At 45.1% G+C, this 18288-nt stretch overlaps 1 protein-coding gene across 1 annotated transcript in view; it reads right to left on the bottom strand.

The window, feature by feature from the left end:
• LOC146196695 (uncharacterized) overlaps positions 1–17297 on the bottom strand; it is a 68292-nt gene extending 50995 nt beyond the window's left edge. Inside the window, exons 1-4 of the mRNA XM_084598465.1 lie at positions 16900–17297; positions 15764–16015; positions 11397–11625; positions 11017–11303 (exon numbers count right to left, since the gene is read on the bottom strand). Of these exons, the coding sequence (XP_084454591.1) occupies positions 11017–11303; positions 11397–11625; positions 15764–16015; positions 16900–17297 (1166 nt within the window). The remainder of the gene's footprint in view (positions 1–11016; positions 11304–11396; positions 11626–15763; positions 16016–16899) is intronic.
• Positions 17298–18288: the final 991 nt, after the last annotated feature.

The raw sequence follows: 18288 nt of genomic DNA, 5'->3' as shown, positions 1-18288 counted from the left end.
CACACACACACACACACACACACACACACACACACACAAGATGACATGAAAGGAAACATTCACAAACGCTAAAGATAACCCCTGGTCGTAACCTTGACGACGATTCAAGTCGTGCCGACATCAGGCTAAGCCGAGCGCCCAATAGAAAATGGATGTTGACATTGGCTTTCGCAGATGCATTCAGGAGAATGTTTCGAAAAGACCGGAGGCATTCCAATCATTTTCATGGGGCGGTTTTCCAACTTCGAAACATTTGCAGTTTAGCAGAAGCGTGTCGCGACAGACGCCGTCTTTTCTTAGTATTTCTGGACTGCCGCGGCTTGAAGGTTGTCTCAGTTTTTGCTCTCTACTTCCCTGTCGAGAAAAACGCGAGTCTAGTCGCATGGCCTAGCAGTAAGCACGCAAGAAATAGTAACGTATCTAACGAAAAAAAGACACCGGCAATCACAGCGAGAAGGAGGTAGCGATAACGGAACCAAAGCTCCAACGTAGCCTGTCGACAACGGGTTCGAAAAACCAAGACACTGGGATGTGCGTTCCGCGGATCCCGCTCGCGAAACTGCGAGTTTGTTCGCCGTGTTGAGATTTGCTTGGGTGAAAGCCGATTTAGAAAAAGGAAAATAAAGTGAACAAAAGACAAGCAAATAAATATGTAAGGACGGAGAAAAAGGGAGGTTGAAAACGAAATCAAATCAAAAGTTTGGATTTGCGGATAAGTGTCTATAGCAATAAGCTGGCCAGCGGAGTTTCTTTACCTCTGTTCACGTCTACCGTTGAATTTGAGCGGTTCTGTTCCTGTCTGTTGTTTAGTTCGTTGCCACTTGCAGATCTTCAGCAGACGAGGAGGGTGAAAAACGAAACGGTAGAACGTGATAGGCAGAAAAAGAAAAAAAAAAAAAACTTTGCCCACCGGTGTCGAAGTGTTCGCTTTGTTTGCACGATTCAGGCGGCGCCCGTCCATTTCGATAGCGGCGAACGCAGCAATGTGCGACCGTCTCTTGAGAGCGACTAAGTATGGGCCCACTCTGTTACACGTGGCGCGGAAGTGCGACCGCATTCACAATGTAGTATCGAAGACTGCCTCTAATCTGCAGTCAACTTACATGGCGCTGCCTAAGACCTTTTGTTATTTAACGCTGATGACGGATAAAAAGGGAGAAATAGAGCCCACAATTCAAGAATCGCGTTAAGGACCTTATACATAATTTTAGCTCATGCTCGGTTTTCAGCGGCGGTTATATCATGTAACCTAGTACTGTGACCGAATCGCTAGATCTCACAACGCTGAGTGTGGCGGGTCGTTTATTTGAGGCATTGGAAAATGTGCGCAGGTTCAAAGTCTCACCTTCAGGTTTTATGACGCGTTTCACATTTGCAGATGGAGGTTGCGTTTCCTGGCCACGGCGGCTCTGCGGCTACGGTTTTTGGCTCCTGAGCCCTATGTTGCGGGTTCGAATCCTTGCTGTGGCGGCCGCGTTTGTCATGCTGAGTAAATGAGAGAATGTGAAACATGATCGAATATCTAGACAGGTAATTAATTGACCACAGTGGACTTAAAAATTAATAAGGCGAAGACTAAAGTAATGTTCCCCCCCCCTCCCCCCCCCCCCCCTCCCCCCAGCCTCGGAAACAAATAGCACTTTACGATAGCCAGCGAAGGGATGAAAATGCTTAGAGGAAGCACCTGCTTAGGAGAGGTAGTGACCGCTGATTTTGACATAAGAAATTGTCGTGGAGTGAATTTGGCAGGAACCCTGGGATCATAAATGATGGCGTAACTGTGTCCTGGAAGAGGAAAGTAAATAATAGACGCATCTTACCATGGTGGTGATCTATCAGAAATTAGGAAGGAACGTGAAGGCTAGAATTAAAAGAATTGAACTTAAATTGTGGAAAATGCGGCTAGGCTGTGCAAAGGAAATTTACAGATATAACGTTAAGAGACAAGAGAGGAGCAAAGTGGGTCAGGGAACAAGCGATGGTTAATGCCGTTCCGGTCGAAGTGAAGAAGAAATGGGCATAGGCAGGACACTAATGGAAGGCGAGATAACCGATGTTCCTGTAATGTAGATGAATGAATTCCAACAGAAGGCAAGAGTGGTCGGGGGCGTTAGAAAGCGGCTGCTGTTGACGCTTGGCAGGGTTAGGTTGAGGGATGTGGTAGAGGAATTTTCGCTGCACTGAATCTGGTTAGGCCTGTGAAGAAGCGGAAACATTTTTGTATGTGTGGTGTAGGTGTGCTCGGTAAAGAAAGTAAAACAGTAGAAATTATTCACGTTTACTTTCTTACGACGTCTCTTACAGCCCTCGTGCATTTTTGAGAAATCAATCCACACATATCGTACTATCTACCTTTCTCTGCCTTATGTCAGCTTTACACAAAAGAAAAAAAAAAAACATATTACCCAAAACTGCTGCTGTATCTTCAACGCACTTAGCAAAAACAACAACAACAAAACAAATAAAATGCGGCGACATTTGAACTTTTTAGTACTTATAAATTTTAAAGGTTTAATTCAAGTGCATTCACGTCGTATCTGCGACTCCCTAAATTTCAGATGATAACTTTATATGACAATTTTTGTTAAATATGAGCCGCGACGCAGCATGTATTAACAGTCCCGTATTCATAGACCACAAGGCTTAAAAGTGAGATTTAAAAAAGTCCTTTGAAGGCGTTAACTTTGCCTAAGCGTGCATTTTACTTCGAGACATATCACATGAATTGAAGTCGTTTTCTCATTCCTTGCTTATTTTCTTTATTTCAATCAAATTATTATTTTTTATTTTCTCGTGTATATACTGTATAGTACTAGAGCATTCATCGACCGATTGATCAATTAAGTAACTTACGGTCATTGAGCAAACTGATGTCATGACCATTTGAATTAGATTTAATTTGTATCTGGTTCCTTGAAGAGATATGGGGCTTCATTTATTATTGCGGTTTAAAGATTGCCTATCATCTAGCACCTAATAAAATCAAGCCAACCATTTTAAACTACGCAGTGATAGTGACATGTTGCAAACTACAATGAGACAGTGTGCATTGCAAGACACAATTGTTTTCAGCGCCCCATCGACGTCCCATCCAGGACACCGGAGGCACGCCGGTCCTTTCTATACGGCGCCGCACCGTCAGCAGGTAGTGACAACGAGGCCTTCATCGGCGGTTCACACTTCTGACGGAAAAGGGAAGAGAAGAGAGCTCAAGATATTGACACAGACAGAGGACAAACATGCCACGCACACAAGCGACACAGAAATGTTCGGAGACGAACCAAGATAAAACTGCACATGTATAAACGAAACCGTCTGTGTAGATTTTGCGAAATACGCCCACGAAGGGTTTCTGCCTGGCGGTCGAATTCTCTTCGGCATTCTCTACTTTATATTTTAGTATGAAAGACTCTGCCGAGGCAAATTTTTGTGCAGGTGCCTCGCCAGGTGTGTAGGCTCGGTTATCGAAGCGCAACCTGAGGAATGTCGGGCGTCATGACTGATGTAAAGCGCCGACAACATAGGCTTAGTAGTGAAAGGTACGTGGGTGCCCACTTGAGGACCTTACATGGCCCGTCGAATAAGGAGGCCATAAGGGTGGACGCGCTTTGAAGGTTGGGTTTGACGTAGACACGACGAGGAGACTGTCTTGGACAGCGAGACTTAGTTAGAAACGTCAGTAGGGGAGGTTAGCGAGAGGTCGACGAATTCGCCCGGTACTCGAGGAGTGTTGCCAAACGCAAGCTCGTCGACACTGGAGTAAGAATTGCTGCGTAGAACGGTTCGGATGCCAAGCATGATGAAAGGAAGGCGCTCAATCCATGTTGAAGGAGAAGTAAAAGCCACGAGTGAAGCCTTCAGTTGAAGGCGAGAACATTCGTTGAAATTATTTGATATTGCGTGGTAAGATGTCTTAATATTATTCATGCCGAGGAACCGAGAGAGGTTGACAAACAGACGTCCACCGTCAGTCGTAACGGTGAAAGAGAGATGATGGATTCCCCGAGATTCCCGCGGAGCCCTCAGATATTCCTAAGATCACCATTGTAACACCCTTAGAATTGTTCAAATATCGCCGTATGCCTTTTATTTTTCTTCTTCTTCTTGCCTGTGTGCTTGGTTGGTTGGTTCACAGGAAGGGAAAGGCGCAGTATCTGTTACACTTGCTTCTGCGGACACATGAACCGCGCCGTGAGGGAAGGGAGGAAGGTGGGAGTGAAAGTGGAAAGAGAGAAAGCTCCGTACGACTTTTGGTTTGCGCAATGCCACCCAGATCTTTGAACGCTTCGTTGTCTTCGGTCGGACCGTTGTCACACGTTGAAGAACGCTACAGCTTCATTTTTTTTGACGGGAAGACTGATTTCGTTGCGGAACCTTAAAGACGAAAAAGAGGAATCTTCTGCAGGTTCGTGCTATGCTTATGCAGAACTCTGTACAGCAGAGCTTGCCTCATTAACAGCAGCTCAAATTCGTAAACATAGAAGCGATGTAGTATTGAACACGCAGCTATAAGGCTGCAAAGTACACAACATTCATCAATACGATGTAGCTGAAGATAAATTGGTCCTAGCTGCGGGTATCGCCTACGTATTACGCTGTGTTGCATATAAGTCGACGTCGGTGTTGCCATCGTGACGCAAAATACTGATAGGTCGAGAGTATCACGACGTCATAGCAACATAAGCTCCCGCGGGAACTTCAAACACGCACTATCACGTCAAATGTAACACGGCGCTCGAAATGAAATTGAAAAAGAAACCGAAATAGAAAAAAAACAATGTCCCGCATGTCTCAAATCATTTAATTCAAATAATTCAAATTGTTTTTGCTAAAAAAAGAAATTAAACAATTAAAGTTTCAATTTAGGACTGCATGCTAAGGAGTATGTGCATAATAAGAAATGCCTACATGCTGTAACCGCGTTATATTCTTAAGGAGGTCTAAGTGTCCCACTATTTTTTTTAGAGGCGTAAAATGCAATTGAAATAAAATGAAGTGCACAGCAGATGTAAAAGTGAAGCGCTGCTATGCGAGTGGCGTATGAGTCCTTGCCCAACTACTGACAGGCAAGAAGTATGTGAAAACGTACGTGTTCAGTATTCGTGAGATCGAAAGTAGTGGTACGTATTGCTCAGTTTTCGTAGGTATTTCACCCGGCTTGTTTCTTGAAGACTTGTAATTTTGCCCAGAAAACCCAAGCAAGATAGGCAAAATCTCCTTCAGGCTGATCATTTTCTCGATTTCTCGACGTATATCTTGACGGTCAGGAGAAATGACCCACGGTAATTTTGCCTATTATAATTCTCTCTTCTTATGCGTGCATGCTACAAAACATTTTTACATGAACGGAGTTTTGGGAATAGTGGGGAGTCTTTTTATTTGCCATAGCCTAACTTGTAGTGAAGGCAATAATGAGTCCTTTTCAACAACGTAAGTAGTGTGTCGTATGAGCTCTGTATGTAAATTTATGTGACAATGGGCGCTAATGTATTTTGCAAGTGAAACCTACACCAAAGCGACGACATTTATTAGTTTACAAATTTCGCCTGTGCTCATCCCGCTTTTCATTGATGTTACAAAATAAAAAAATATTCTTTAGATTTTATGGCGAAAAAGAATCAGTTCAGTTAACTGTACATTTACTCCGAGGAAGTGTCTCGCAGTACATTTACGATTTTGCTAGAAGACTTTCGATCACCTTTACATTACACGATCTGTTGGATTTCGGTTGCTTCGCATCAAGTAAATGTTGGCATATCTAATTTGAAAAGCAAATAAGAGTATTATGTGAGTTTTCTTTAAAATCCTGTCTGTCGCCTTATAGGACGGGCTATGGGCCTTGTCAAGCTGCCGTTCTTAGCGTAATCTTTAGCGTCAGTCTCTTACATATCTTTATTGGAAATAAATTATTATTGTTAACGCTCGCAATAAAGCCTCTCAACAACTCCCCGTTCGTATGCCCAGCTAGCACCTCTACGACACGGCTCCCTTTGTCCCTCTCCAGTCTCTATCGCGTACATCAGCTCACGCGACAGTCCGACACACACTAAGATGTCTTGACAGTCACGTGGCTGGCATTCCACCAGTCGATCTACACCTCCAAATGCTGCTCAGTTTCTTCCCAACAACCTCCGAATCGCAACCCCGTAATGCATAATGAAGCGACGCCCTGACGGTCACTGTGAAGCTTACGCTGGCCACCATGATTCCTCCTAAAAACCGACTGACCAGCGTACCGAACCATTGTTGCCTGCAAGCATACCGTTTACTTTCTAAGACACGCTACTCCTACGACCCGCAAGCCCGTCCACACCGCTTGTTTAACGCGGAGCTTTGTGGGTGTCTATGTTTGGTGGTCTTTCACGCAAGTGGGTAACTTACGAGTAAGTGCTAAGGGATATGTTCGAGATAATAAATTCAAAAATTAACTAGTGAGTAATTACGTCAGTAACAAAATTCACGTACGTAAACAAGGTTCCCCACAAGGACCCGCATACCGGAGCCATTAACGTTACCCAGCCTTATGCTTAAAGTCAGCTGTAAAGCATTCTTCCAGTTTGGTATTGTTACAGTAAGATGAGTCCACATTAATTTGCGACTGCCACAGAGAAAAGTACCGGAAGGTCCCTGCGTGATATCCTCTCCGCTCTTTTTATTCGTCTTTCTACTGCACCATTTTGTTTCATGTCGTCTTTGCTTATCTCTCTCTCGAACTTTCGCATCCTGGGGCCAAAGGTGAACTTTTCGATGTTTAGTCGCGGCAGGGGTACCTGGAAACCATATACGAAATCTAGAAAGACTGTGTACCGATTTATAAACTGGTGTTCGTTAAAGGACCACAAGTGGCCGAAAAGTAAAGAGTTCTAGTTCTCTATCGCGATCTGTCTTATAGTGAGGGTGCAGCACTGGCACCCGAATTTTTTATTTGAATGCATTAAAGAAATTTATTGGTAGCATACTTTTTAAGATGGCGTCGCTTTTTTTAGATATATCTTTTTTTCCCTAGATAAAACTTATTCTTCCATCGCCAAAGTGACTCCTAGTAACCTTTAAGCGGTGAAAATGCGCCTTAAGCTTCAATGCTAGTACGTAAAATGGCCATGACACTCCCTCGTTGCCATGACGGATTGCCGTAACGCCAAAGCCCATAGGCAGTGCTGCCACTACCGCTTTTGCTAGTAAGCACGCGACGTCACTCTTCCATCAAAATGTTTGGAGCACACACGCGCACAAGCGTGAACGAATGCAAGCAGACAGCCACAGCCGCCAAGGCAGCCCACGCGTTCAAAATCCTGCTCGCAAAAAGCAGGAACCGTTATTAGCTTTCTCGTTTGCGACGTGCGGGGTCGTCCAGTTGACGCGCCGAAGGAACGCTGCTTCCACTCGCGCAAGCGGCGAGTCCCAGCTGTTGGGAGAGTAGTGACTCCGAAATATTTCGCAAGTCGCCAGCAGCTGCAGTCTGGTGGTGTCGCACGCAGAGAACTTGCGGAGCGCACGCGATGGCATTTCCCGAAAACGAGATGGGAACGATGATAGGGGGTGCATAACTCATAGCTAGATGGACACGCTGCGCGCCAGGGGGTAAAGAAAAAGGCGGAGGAGGAGAAGAGAGGAACGAGGGCGGGTGTGGAGGATTGAGGGAGCAGTTTCACTGAGCATTAAGTAATGTAGCGTGAAATGTGACGTTGTTGCCCTCTTTCTCTAGGACGTGATTTTGCTCTTTATAAATTCTGTCTCCTTCTATCCAGTTGCCTTCTTTTGCGCGGGAAAGATGCTCCAAAGTATATATTGCGCGTTGCAGCGCTCCGCGCACAAAGTACTACGTAGCCGCACGCTACAGAAATAAATATACGCGGTGCCTCGCTGCCTTTCGAAAATCGTGGAGTCTTTTGAGATACAAGGCCGGCGTTGGTCAACGCAAAGCTGTCCTCCTTTACGGACGGTTCGTGACCGACCATTGGTTGTCAGCTGGCCAGTACTGGAAACGGAGCCAAACGCAACAGCTTACGAAATAATTGAACGCGAACTACCTGCGTGCCAGGATGGAGTTAATAATCAGGCAGCCTGGTTAGACGGCGCTAGCTCCACATAATGCAACACTGCATTATGGTCTGGGCCAATAATAAAAGAGATGAATAGCAAAAAAATAAAGAAAAGGACATGAATCGAGCGTGCTGTGACCGGACGGTGATATAGCAGTTGTAATGCCCGGATCCTTGAAAACGCGTCACATAAGCTAACCGACACGCTCTCACTGCTAAGGTGGCTTCGTTATAAGGTCTTACGTAACAGCAAAGGCAAAAGTAAAGATAGACGCTATGATCACGTGTTCTGTCCGCGATTATACGAAGCAGTTGCATCAATATCAGGTCAGATGGTAACCCGACAAGCCATTGCAGGCAGTCCACGATTAAAGGGGTTACGAAACAAGCTCTTGCTCCAGCTTAGACAGCCGGGGGAACTGGGCCACCGGCAACCATGAGACTTACTGCGGAATCTGATACAACATTTAAAAGTTTCTCGTATCTGTTACTGCTGTTGCTGCGGCAAAAGCATGTACAGCTTTGACGGAGCCAGTAGTAGGTATACCGTTCCAGCCTGGCGTCCATGCGTGTGTATAGAGTGTGTGTGCCAACTATCAAGCCTCGTCTTTCAAGAGTCAGAAATAGTGCGTGTTTGATGAACGACCATGCCATGTGCAGGCTCCTTTGTCCACATTCCCCACCACGCCAGTCGCACTCATAACATCAGCGTTGGTGCTTTGTTTTCTACGTGCTTTTGTTTCTATTTTTTTTTTTTTGTTAGCGAACTTTGCGTGTCGTCATCCTGCTCTACTGAACCGGGGCTTGAGGTTAGCGAATAAGCGTGGTCTCTCTTTAATGTGGAAATATTTCTTTTTTTTTGTATATTTGCTTACTAGTTGGTTCCTGCTTTGAAATTTGTCATGTCGGAATGAAAAAAATTTTTGTGACGCGTGTCATAAATTATGAGCAAAAGAGACAGAGAGGCGGCGCATGGACTTCGGACGGCGAGATTGCGACATGTACACTGACGCCCAAAAATTGACTTCGTTTTTCAATAAATTTTTTCATGTCGGGAAGCTCTTCTTGAGGCTGCATTTCTTTCTGCAATGCTTCCTGGCGCGAAGCTATTGTTCTGACGCATGTTTACATTCTTCTATCTTTGACAGGATAGATTAGATGGTTTGGTTCGGTTTGGTTTGGGGTGGGGTTTAACGTCCAAAGCGATTCAGGCTATGAGAGACGTCGTAGTGGAGGACTCCGGAAATTTCGACCACCTGGGGTTCTTTAACGTGCACTGACATCGCACAGCACACACACAGTAGATTAGACGTCTGGCGAAGAAAACACGAACAGTGCGTGACAACTCGCAAAAAGAGTAAATTAGTCGATTGGTTTAATTTTTTTGCTTTGTCACTATTGACAAAAAAGAAAAAATGCGAGCGTAGGTAGGAGAGAATGTAGAGAGGGAGTGCGTCAACTGTTGGACGCGGTGCATTTTGAAATGAATTTGTAGCTTTAGAGAGTTCCCACTTGTGGCTGTATGCTGAGGTAACGCGCAACTGAGCATCCAAAAAGCAAAGTCAAGTTGGTGAACTCTTTAAGCGGCCCGTAATAAAGGCATCGGAATAAAGCAACGTAAAAGGCACGTTGTTGAGTTGTTTCTTAGCGTTTATACAGCGCAAATACTAGGCACACGAAGCACGCGTCCTGCCTGGTGTTTGTCTACTTTTTCATGATGTGCGAAAGAGTTACAAAGAAATGTTTCTCAGCGAAGAAGCTTAAATAAAAGTAACCTCCATTTAGGGAAACGCCAGTGTCAAGCTCAAACCTACGTATTTACTGAAAACAAGGAGCTCGCAAATAATAACAACGCTAAGCCCTGTCGGTTGTCACTGGCGAAGGGACGTAAATGTTTTCCTCCTTATTTCCGCCTTTGCGCATCGGTAGTGACTAAGTGAATAATGACCCCATGGAAAGATACTTTGGTAATTTCTCTCAGTAGGGCAAGGATTTCACTTGACAATAATTATCTTAATTAGGTTTGCGCCCTCCACGCAGAAGAGATGCTAGGAGACATTCTTGCCGATCGAAATCGTTCATTATCACATGTAGGAAGGATGCCATAGCGACCATCACTGATACGAGAAGGAGCATAGGCGAGTGCTTGCCTTTATCATTTTATTTGCGGCCGTCGACACTACGCCCGAAAGGTCTCTTCACTGGAGTGCGAGCTACTAAACCCAGGTGGCAGCTTTCACAAGCGTACAGTGTTCATGCGTTTGCGAGTCTACCGCACACGTCCGGAAGCTTTCGCATCACGTGCATAACTTCTACTCCACTGAGAGAACTTATGAGATGGGCTGCAGACCCTTTTATCTTCATAATATTGAGAACCGCTTCATCATCATGGTCGTTGTTCAGCTTGAGTTCATTCTTTGAGCGTTTTATTATGTTCCTCTTGTTTTCTTCGAAGAGACGAAAATAAAAAAGTTCATGCCCCCCCCCCCCCCCCCCTTGTATTTTCCACTAACAATGAACTTTTAAGGCCCTGGAACCATACTAGGCAGCACTAAAATGTCAACTGCAGTATATTAAAAAAAAAAAAAAAAACATGTGCTTTTTTCTTCCTTTAAGTCTACTTTCAAAGCTAGACAAAGCGCAGTAGGACCGCATGTTGTGAACTACACTGAGCCATTTTGTGCGCAGGAGAGAAAGATAGATAGATAGAGGGAGTTTTCTTAGACGCGCAAGATGAGTCGGTATTATGGAAAATTTCAGCCGGCCTGGTGTTACCCCAAGAACAGGTTACGTGGGCTACTAAAACGGCCATTGCGTGTGATGCTCTGCTTCAGCTACCACGGCCTAGCTCTCCCAGGATGAGGGCAGATGGCGTAGGAGAAGGCAGTAGGATGGAGTCTGATTGCCGCATGAACCAAACGAACACGTAATATGTGCAGGGCGGGGTAAACAAAAAGAGGCAGAAAGTACGCACTGCAGATTGGAGCTGGGCGTGACCAGATCCCCGATGGTGGTGAGCGTGAGCGTGGACCAATATAGAGACGCGAGGTACTTCCGGCCCAGTGCCTTCCACTCGGGAGAGTCCGGCTTGTGGTACGTCCAGTCGCCGTCGTAGTTCTCGAACTCGGACAGCATGTAATAGAAGCAGCCGAACCAGTGGGACAGCAGCAGCAGGATGTGGATCAGGTTCACCACGCGCCACAGGTTCGGGTAGATGGTCCGCGACTCCACCATGTAGTAGAACCGGTAGCAGCGGTACACCTGTCATGGGCGCGGAGAAGAAGGACCGCCGCGGTCGTTCTCTAGATAGGCCAATGACACGTGCGGCGACGCATTACCGAGCGCCTATAATACCTTGATGAAGCGCGGAAAGCGCAGCAGCGGTGCGATGCCGATCTGGAACTGGAGCAGGTCGAGCGGCGTGAGCGCGAGCAGGTCCATAAGGAAAGGCTTGGAGCGCACGTAGTGACCCGCCAGCTTGCGGGCCTCGCACACCATAAGCCCCTGCTCCAGGTAGCCGGTGCGGAATTGCACCACGATATCCAGCAGGTACACCAAGTCGGCGAAGCTGTCAGCCACGAACCTGTTTGTAGGAAATCAATCAATCAATCAATCAATCAATCAATCAATCAATCAATCAATCAATCAATCAATCAATCAATCAATCAATCAGTCAGTCAGTCAGTCAGTCAATCAATCAATCAATCAATCAATCAATTATTCATTCAACCAATCAATAAATCAATCAATGAGGAGGGTACTTTTGTCTCACTATACGAAGTGTTTTTTGACTGCTTAGAGATCGCAATTTTAAACCCTGCGAGAGACACGCTGGTGCGGCCTGTGCAGGTAGATTGAACAGCTAGAGAGAGAGAGAGAGAGAGAGAGAGAAATTGTAGAATAGAAATGCAGGGAGGTTAAAGCAAACATTATTGATAGGACCCGGTGTCTAAACGATTAATTAACAGAATGAACTAATAAACCTTTTTTTTTTTTTTTACTTTTGATCTGAGGGGCCAATATTATAAAAAGAAATTGAAGGTTGTCAACGTAAAAGGTAAATCCATCTTAAAATATTTCTTTATCTTCAATACAGTTCGAAATATTTAATGTCAAAAATTGCATTTCTTAACTCGTAAGGTTGCCTTCCCGCAATTAGCAGTTTTGAAAGGACGTTTCTGGTATTTCGAATACAGCAAACACGTAAGTAGTTAGTCTATTTTATGCCGTAAAAGTAGCTATGGTGGTTTCTGCGACAATACTACACACAAGGAGGCCACCAAAAAAAAAAAAAAAAAAAAAAAAAAATCTGCACTGCGGGGAGCCAACTTTGCCAGCTTAAAATTGGGTATTTTGGACGTTATAGATTTCGAACCGCATTGCCGATAAAGAAACTTTAGAAGCAGGACTCAGGTTTTATGTTTACGGCCTTCAATTTATTTATATCATGTTGGTCCTTGAAGCCAAAAGTAAAATTTTTATTAGTTAAATTTAGTTAATTAATCCTTCCATGAATGATCTCTCCCGCACGGCGGACGTTATGTCCGCCGTGCTGTAGAATCCACCTGCTTACCCCGCACCGATGTATCTGTCACAGTGTTTAAAATAGCGACCCAGAGAGAGTTAAATAAGAACCGAGATAAGCTGGACAAATTACAGGGGTGCACCTAAGTTGCCGTACGTGTGCAAATGCGAAAGCACTGTAGGTTACGCACCTAGTTATTTCGACGTCCGATGTTATTTCGACGTTCACAGCTTCTTGTCTAGACATGTTGCCAGTTCGTTGTTAACATTCTATTTTCACGTCCTATGTTATTTCGGCGTCCACAACTTCTTGTCCAGACAAGTTTGTATGATGACATGCTACATCGTTTATACCACACTTCGTCACGTGATTGGCCAATGACCTCCTTAACTATCGATATCTAATATGATGAGGTTACCGTTATCTCAGCTCTCTGAATTCATCGTTACCGTGAATTGGTACACAATGTTGTTATGATTTTTATCATTTATGACCCTGTGTTAATTGCCTGGTTATTGATAGTAATCGTCGTTATTTCATGTACATAGCTCCTTGTCCCCATATGCTGTCCATGCCACCCATGGGCCAATAAATGGTTTTCGCATTTGAAACGCGATTTTGCATCAACCAATGAAAACAAGCCTCGTTAGATCTGCTTCTCTGCACTATTACCTATTATGCGGCAAAGTATCATAAACAAGCTACAGGATGCTGTTTTTAAGAAAAAAAAAAAAAAAAAAAAAAAAAAAAAACAAAGAAAACAAACAAACAAACAAATACAAGAAAGAAACATTAGTTTCAATGTCGTGCTAACGCTTGGCAAATAAATTCCAAGCTTTGATTAGCTCAGTGAGAACTGGTCATAATTTGCGGACTGTGATCGTCCCAGCATTATGGAAGTGACGTGGCTACCAGATGGCTATGCTATCTAAGGGCTGGAAAACGATCTTCATATAGGCAACAAGGTTGGGGAAGCTGAAAACATGGTGAAAACGAAGCAAAATGAAAAGATAAGAACAAAAAAACTAGGGGGGGACATTTAAAGTTTTAAAGACAGGACACAGTAGCATTAATGATATAGAAGAAAGAGGAAAAACTCCAGGCCACCTCCGACTATCTTTATCACTGGTTGTCCCCACTGTTGTCAATGTGGCAGTACGGCGCCCAGTCTCTACGGCGCGCTCTCGTCGTCCCAAAACCTCGTCTTCCTCATCATTCTTGCAGATTCCTTCATGAATCTGCAGCAAATGGTTCCCGTCTGCGGCTTCTCATGCGGTTTTTCGTTACTGTACCAGCACTTACTATAAGCTTAATCGCTAACTCATTGATTGGACTCGCATGCCTCAAGGGATACAAAACGGTCGATGATTTGTTTTTTTCTTTTTTTTTTTTTGGCCATAGTATTGTCCACATGTCCTTCAGACTCCTTTGACAACTGTTTCTGCCTGTTCCTACCGTTTCCCTAAAGTTTGGTATAAGAACAGATATGGCGGCTATGACAGGTTTCAGCGTCAATCAGCGGGAAGAACACAACCTTGCTAGCTGCCGCAGGCGGAATCTTTTGGAGAGAGATTACTGTCTTGGAACTTTTATTAGTAAAAGTGTTTATTAAGCACCTAAAGCAACACTAAATGCTGGGTGAGTTGGTAAAAGTTAAGCATATTCCACAGAGCGAAAAAGGAAGACAGGGGAAGAAACACTCACAGACACAGTTTCTTCCCAGGTCTTAGTTTTTAGCGCTGTGCAAAATGCTTAACTTAAGACAGATTTGGAAATATAATTCATAGCACAGGGTACTTGCTTGTTATGTAGAAAAAATATAGTTATTATTTGTACAATTTTTGAGCTTGCGTAAGGCGTTTTTATATTGTCTGTGCGACAATAAACACGAAACTAGTCGCTGATCATTGAATCCACCGAGCGCCGTGAGCGCGTGATTGGTTCGTCTATCTAGAAGGCTCTGCTCCACAATAGACGCTGTAGTTCGGCGTGGGTTTTAAATCTGTGTCCCAGCGCTACCGTGAAGGTTCACCCTCAACTCAAAAGTATAAAAAGCAGTCCTACTTAGTTCGCAGCGGAAGGTATCTGGTGCGAAAGAATGAACGTTGTAACGTTCCTTCCCATACAGTCAGTGGGTGTTGGCTCTCTTCTTTGATCTTTCAAAATGTAATGAAAGAATTGGGCAGCTCCAGCTACGAATGACAAGAACTGAGGCGTACCCCATTTACCCTTGTTCAGTTCTTGTTCGTAACATCTCTTTTATCACATATAAACAAGTGAGTGGGAGAGATGGGAGAGTTATTATAGGAAGAAGTCCCGAACAGGGAGCGGAAAGAAGTGCACCAAAGGCGTTGTCTAAGAGTCTTATGATTGCCGCTACAACTTACAGTTATGCAACAGTGATGTGTCCAGCCATCCACACTTGCCGACTAAACAAGTTATTTATTTATTTATTTATTCATTGATTTATTAAACTGCGAACATCCCCACTTGTGGTTGGCATTACAATGGGAAGGAGGAGGAAGAGTGGGGCGAATCCTTTATATAATTTGAATAAAATATGCAAAAAATAACCCATATCAACGATGCCAACTTCTAACGCTTCGTTGTCAGCAATAAAAACGGTATGCGAACATAAGGCATTTCATTGTGCGGAAAAAATGATTATTTGAACAGATTAGCTCGAGTCCTGAATTTGCACACATTGTTATTATGACCAACGCGCTCAAATCTTTAGTGTGGGGGAAAAATATATTTTTCGTCCCTGGAATAACATTTCTGCTGTAATGGATACTGGGGAAAATTTCAACATTTGATGTTTTCCTCCTCACTTCAAAACGTTTCTAATCTGATTTCTGTTTTATATTTGACATACTAGCTTATGTACTGTAATTTCCAGAAAAATGACGGGTCGCCAAGTACTGGACCCTTTGTAAAGTATTTATGAACGTTTTTTGGTGGATCCCATAGGTAAATTCCTATTCAAGAAGAAAACTAATGTAAAATTTATATAATGAATCCGGAGGGTCTTGCGGAAGCAGCTTTGAGTAACGCCGCAAGAAACCCAATACTTTACAAGCGTTTCCAGAAACGTGCGGGAAGACAAAGAAAGGGAGCAGACAAACAAAGGGGTGATGCGCGTAGAGAGAGAGAGAGAGAGAGAGAGAGAGAGAGAGAGAGAGAGAGAGCGACTGACCAGAGATGCACGGAGGAGGTCTGCAGCTCGGTGAACGTCTGGCGGAGGATGAGCGCCCAGGCGTTGTACAGCACGCACCAGGTGAGGATCCAGAGCCATACGAAGAGCGCGTTCTCGTCTGGATTGATCACGCCCATCAGGAGGCGCTCGCAGTTGGGCTTGGAGAAGAAGCGGGGCCGCGACTCGGCGGCCGGCGACGTCGCCGAGTCGCTGCCCGCTGTGCGAGGTTCGTTGATGTGGCGCGTCGAGAACCTGCGACGCCCACCGATAGAGCGTTCACTGAGACGCCAAGAGAAACGAGAGCAGCCAACTAAAAAAAAAAATAAATAAAAAAAAAGACGAAACTCGGCCTCACCGTCGGCATCATCATAATTGTTTATGTTTTGCAGCCCAGCTCCTCAGTTAACCCTCTGCTGCACCGGTTGAGGCCTCGGTGCTCCACAAATTTCATGACGTCATATATGTCCCTACCATCAGCCAGCTCACGCTACGTTTGTACCCTCTTAGAATCCAATGTATTAGCCTAAAGTGCCGCCGATTTTGTGTCCCTCCACGTTACATTTCTTTCCAATGTCCCCGATTCTAGGTTTCAGCAGAGATACTGTTACCAAAAGTTCCTTACATTACCAACTCTGCTATCTCCCTGCATCTTAACTTTAGCGGTAACATTTTCTTCCTCATACCGAATCTTATAACCCATTAGAGCTCTTAGAAAAGTTCTTATGTTAAGTTACATTTCACCTTTTCCTTACTGAACGCAGTTTAGTTCTTATAAAGAATTTACGCCCCGTTGGGGTGGCGTAGCGGTGAAGGCGCTCGACTACTGTGCCCAAGGAAGCGGGATCGAATCCCGGCCTCGGCGGCTGCGTTTCGATGGAGGCGCAACGAAGTGGCGTCCGTGTGTTGTGCGATGTCAGTGCACGTTAAAGAACCCCAGGTGGTCGGAATTTCCGGAGTCTTCCACTACGGCGTCTCTCATAGCCTGAGTCACTTTGGGACGTTAAACCCCACTGACCAAACCAAACCAAACGTAAAGGATTTACGTCGGACGATGCGGTTTTTTTAATAGATCCTACAAGCATGGATGCAAGCACGCCCCTCGTGAAGAGGAAGGTAGGGAATAAGGGAGAGCGCACCTTTTGAGGAACGAGTCCTCCCTCTTGAGTGGGGGCTTCTTCTGTATGTGGCTGATGGCCCCGGACAGCTGGACCGTGGTTCGCAGCTTGAGCCAGCGCGAGCGGCCGGCACTAGCGGCTGCGACGCTCGAAGGCGGGGGTGTGCCGGAGTCCGTGGGTGCCGGCGACGCCGGTGGCTGCGGGCTGCCGCCGCCCGGTAGAGGCGGCAACGAAAGCGTCGGGGAGGGCTCCCTCTTGGGCAGCTCGTGTTGCTGCTGTTGGTGGTGGTGATGGTGGTAATGCCGGTGGTCAGCGACCGTCGGCGAGCCGTCTGGGGAGCCCATGCCGCCGCCCGCGACCCCGCGCGGGGGTCCCTCGGAAGAGGGAGTGCGTCGTCTCGTCTGCCCGTCCACCATCATGGCCGGACGGGGCGACGGCGTCACCGAGTCACGGCATTCGCTCTGAACAGGAGAAATAAATAAAGGGAGAACGGCGCATTGTTAAGATAGTAACAACGGCTTGCTTGTGAAATGTACTGAAGTGTAATGCAAAGCAATAGACAAGAAAAAAAAAACGAAAATGTGTGTTTGTAATGTCCCCTGTTCTACTTTTATTTGCTGCGAGCGTTGTTCCACCAGAATATGAAGGAAGGAGAGAATCACACTAATGACTACTTTGAAATATTTGCAAGACTATTCTATAATAGTAGTCGACCGGCTAGGAAGGAAACATATTAACAGGTTTATCAATTTGGGCTTGCCGAAAAATAATTAAAAAAAAAAAGCGACTGAATGTGAGGGGGCATAGAAGCGGGGAAAATTTAGGTAGACATGCGGTAGTTAAGCTTTGACATTCCGTCGCAGCAAGTGAGTTTTGCATTACATCGACCACTCATCAAAGAGCCTGAGCGCCTTTCGAATTTCCGTTCCACCAAAATGCAAAAACTGCGGCCTCAGCTCGGTACCGTGAGCACGATGAGGATAGACTTCTGGCAGGAGAGCAAAGAGGTGAGGACAGTACAAGAATCAGTGAGCCAAGGCATATGAACCATCCTATTAGCACTGAGTTGTTCTCGTTAAATAAAACGCATGAGTGACAACAAGGTGGAATATGTCACACTGAAACATTTAAACATTTACAATCAGGGCATGGGTGACAAGTGGCGTGGAAGAAGAATGGTTAAGGACAAAGTGGATATGATGAATTTCGCTTTGTTGGATATGGTGACAACGACAAATACACAGTCGCGAATAAAATTAACGAAAATGACCGACATGACGGAAGTGTAGACATTTGACAGCTTGTTGTTGTGAGCCTAGTTGGCGCCTCATGGCGTGCAAAATTTGACTCAATTGTAATGCCTCTCATTGCTTTGATCTTAATAATTAAGGGCGTTAATTAGTGAAGGTT

This window comes from Amblyomma maculatum, chromosome 3 (assembly GCF_055883805.1).
Source record: "Amblyomma maculatum isolate TAMU_Amacu chromosome 3, ASM5588380v1, whole genome shotgun sequence".
Classification (NCBI taxonomy): domain Eukaryota; kingdom Metazoa; phylum Arthropoda; class Arachnida; order Ixodida; family Ixodidae; genus Amblyomma; species Amblyomma maculatum.
This window is presented reverse-complemented; position numbering and strand designations above follow the sequence as displayed.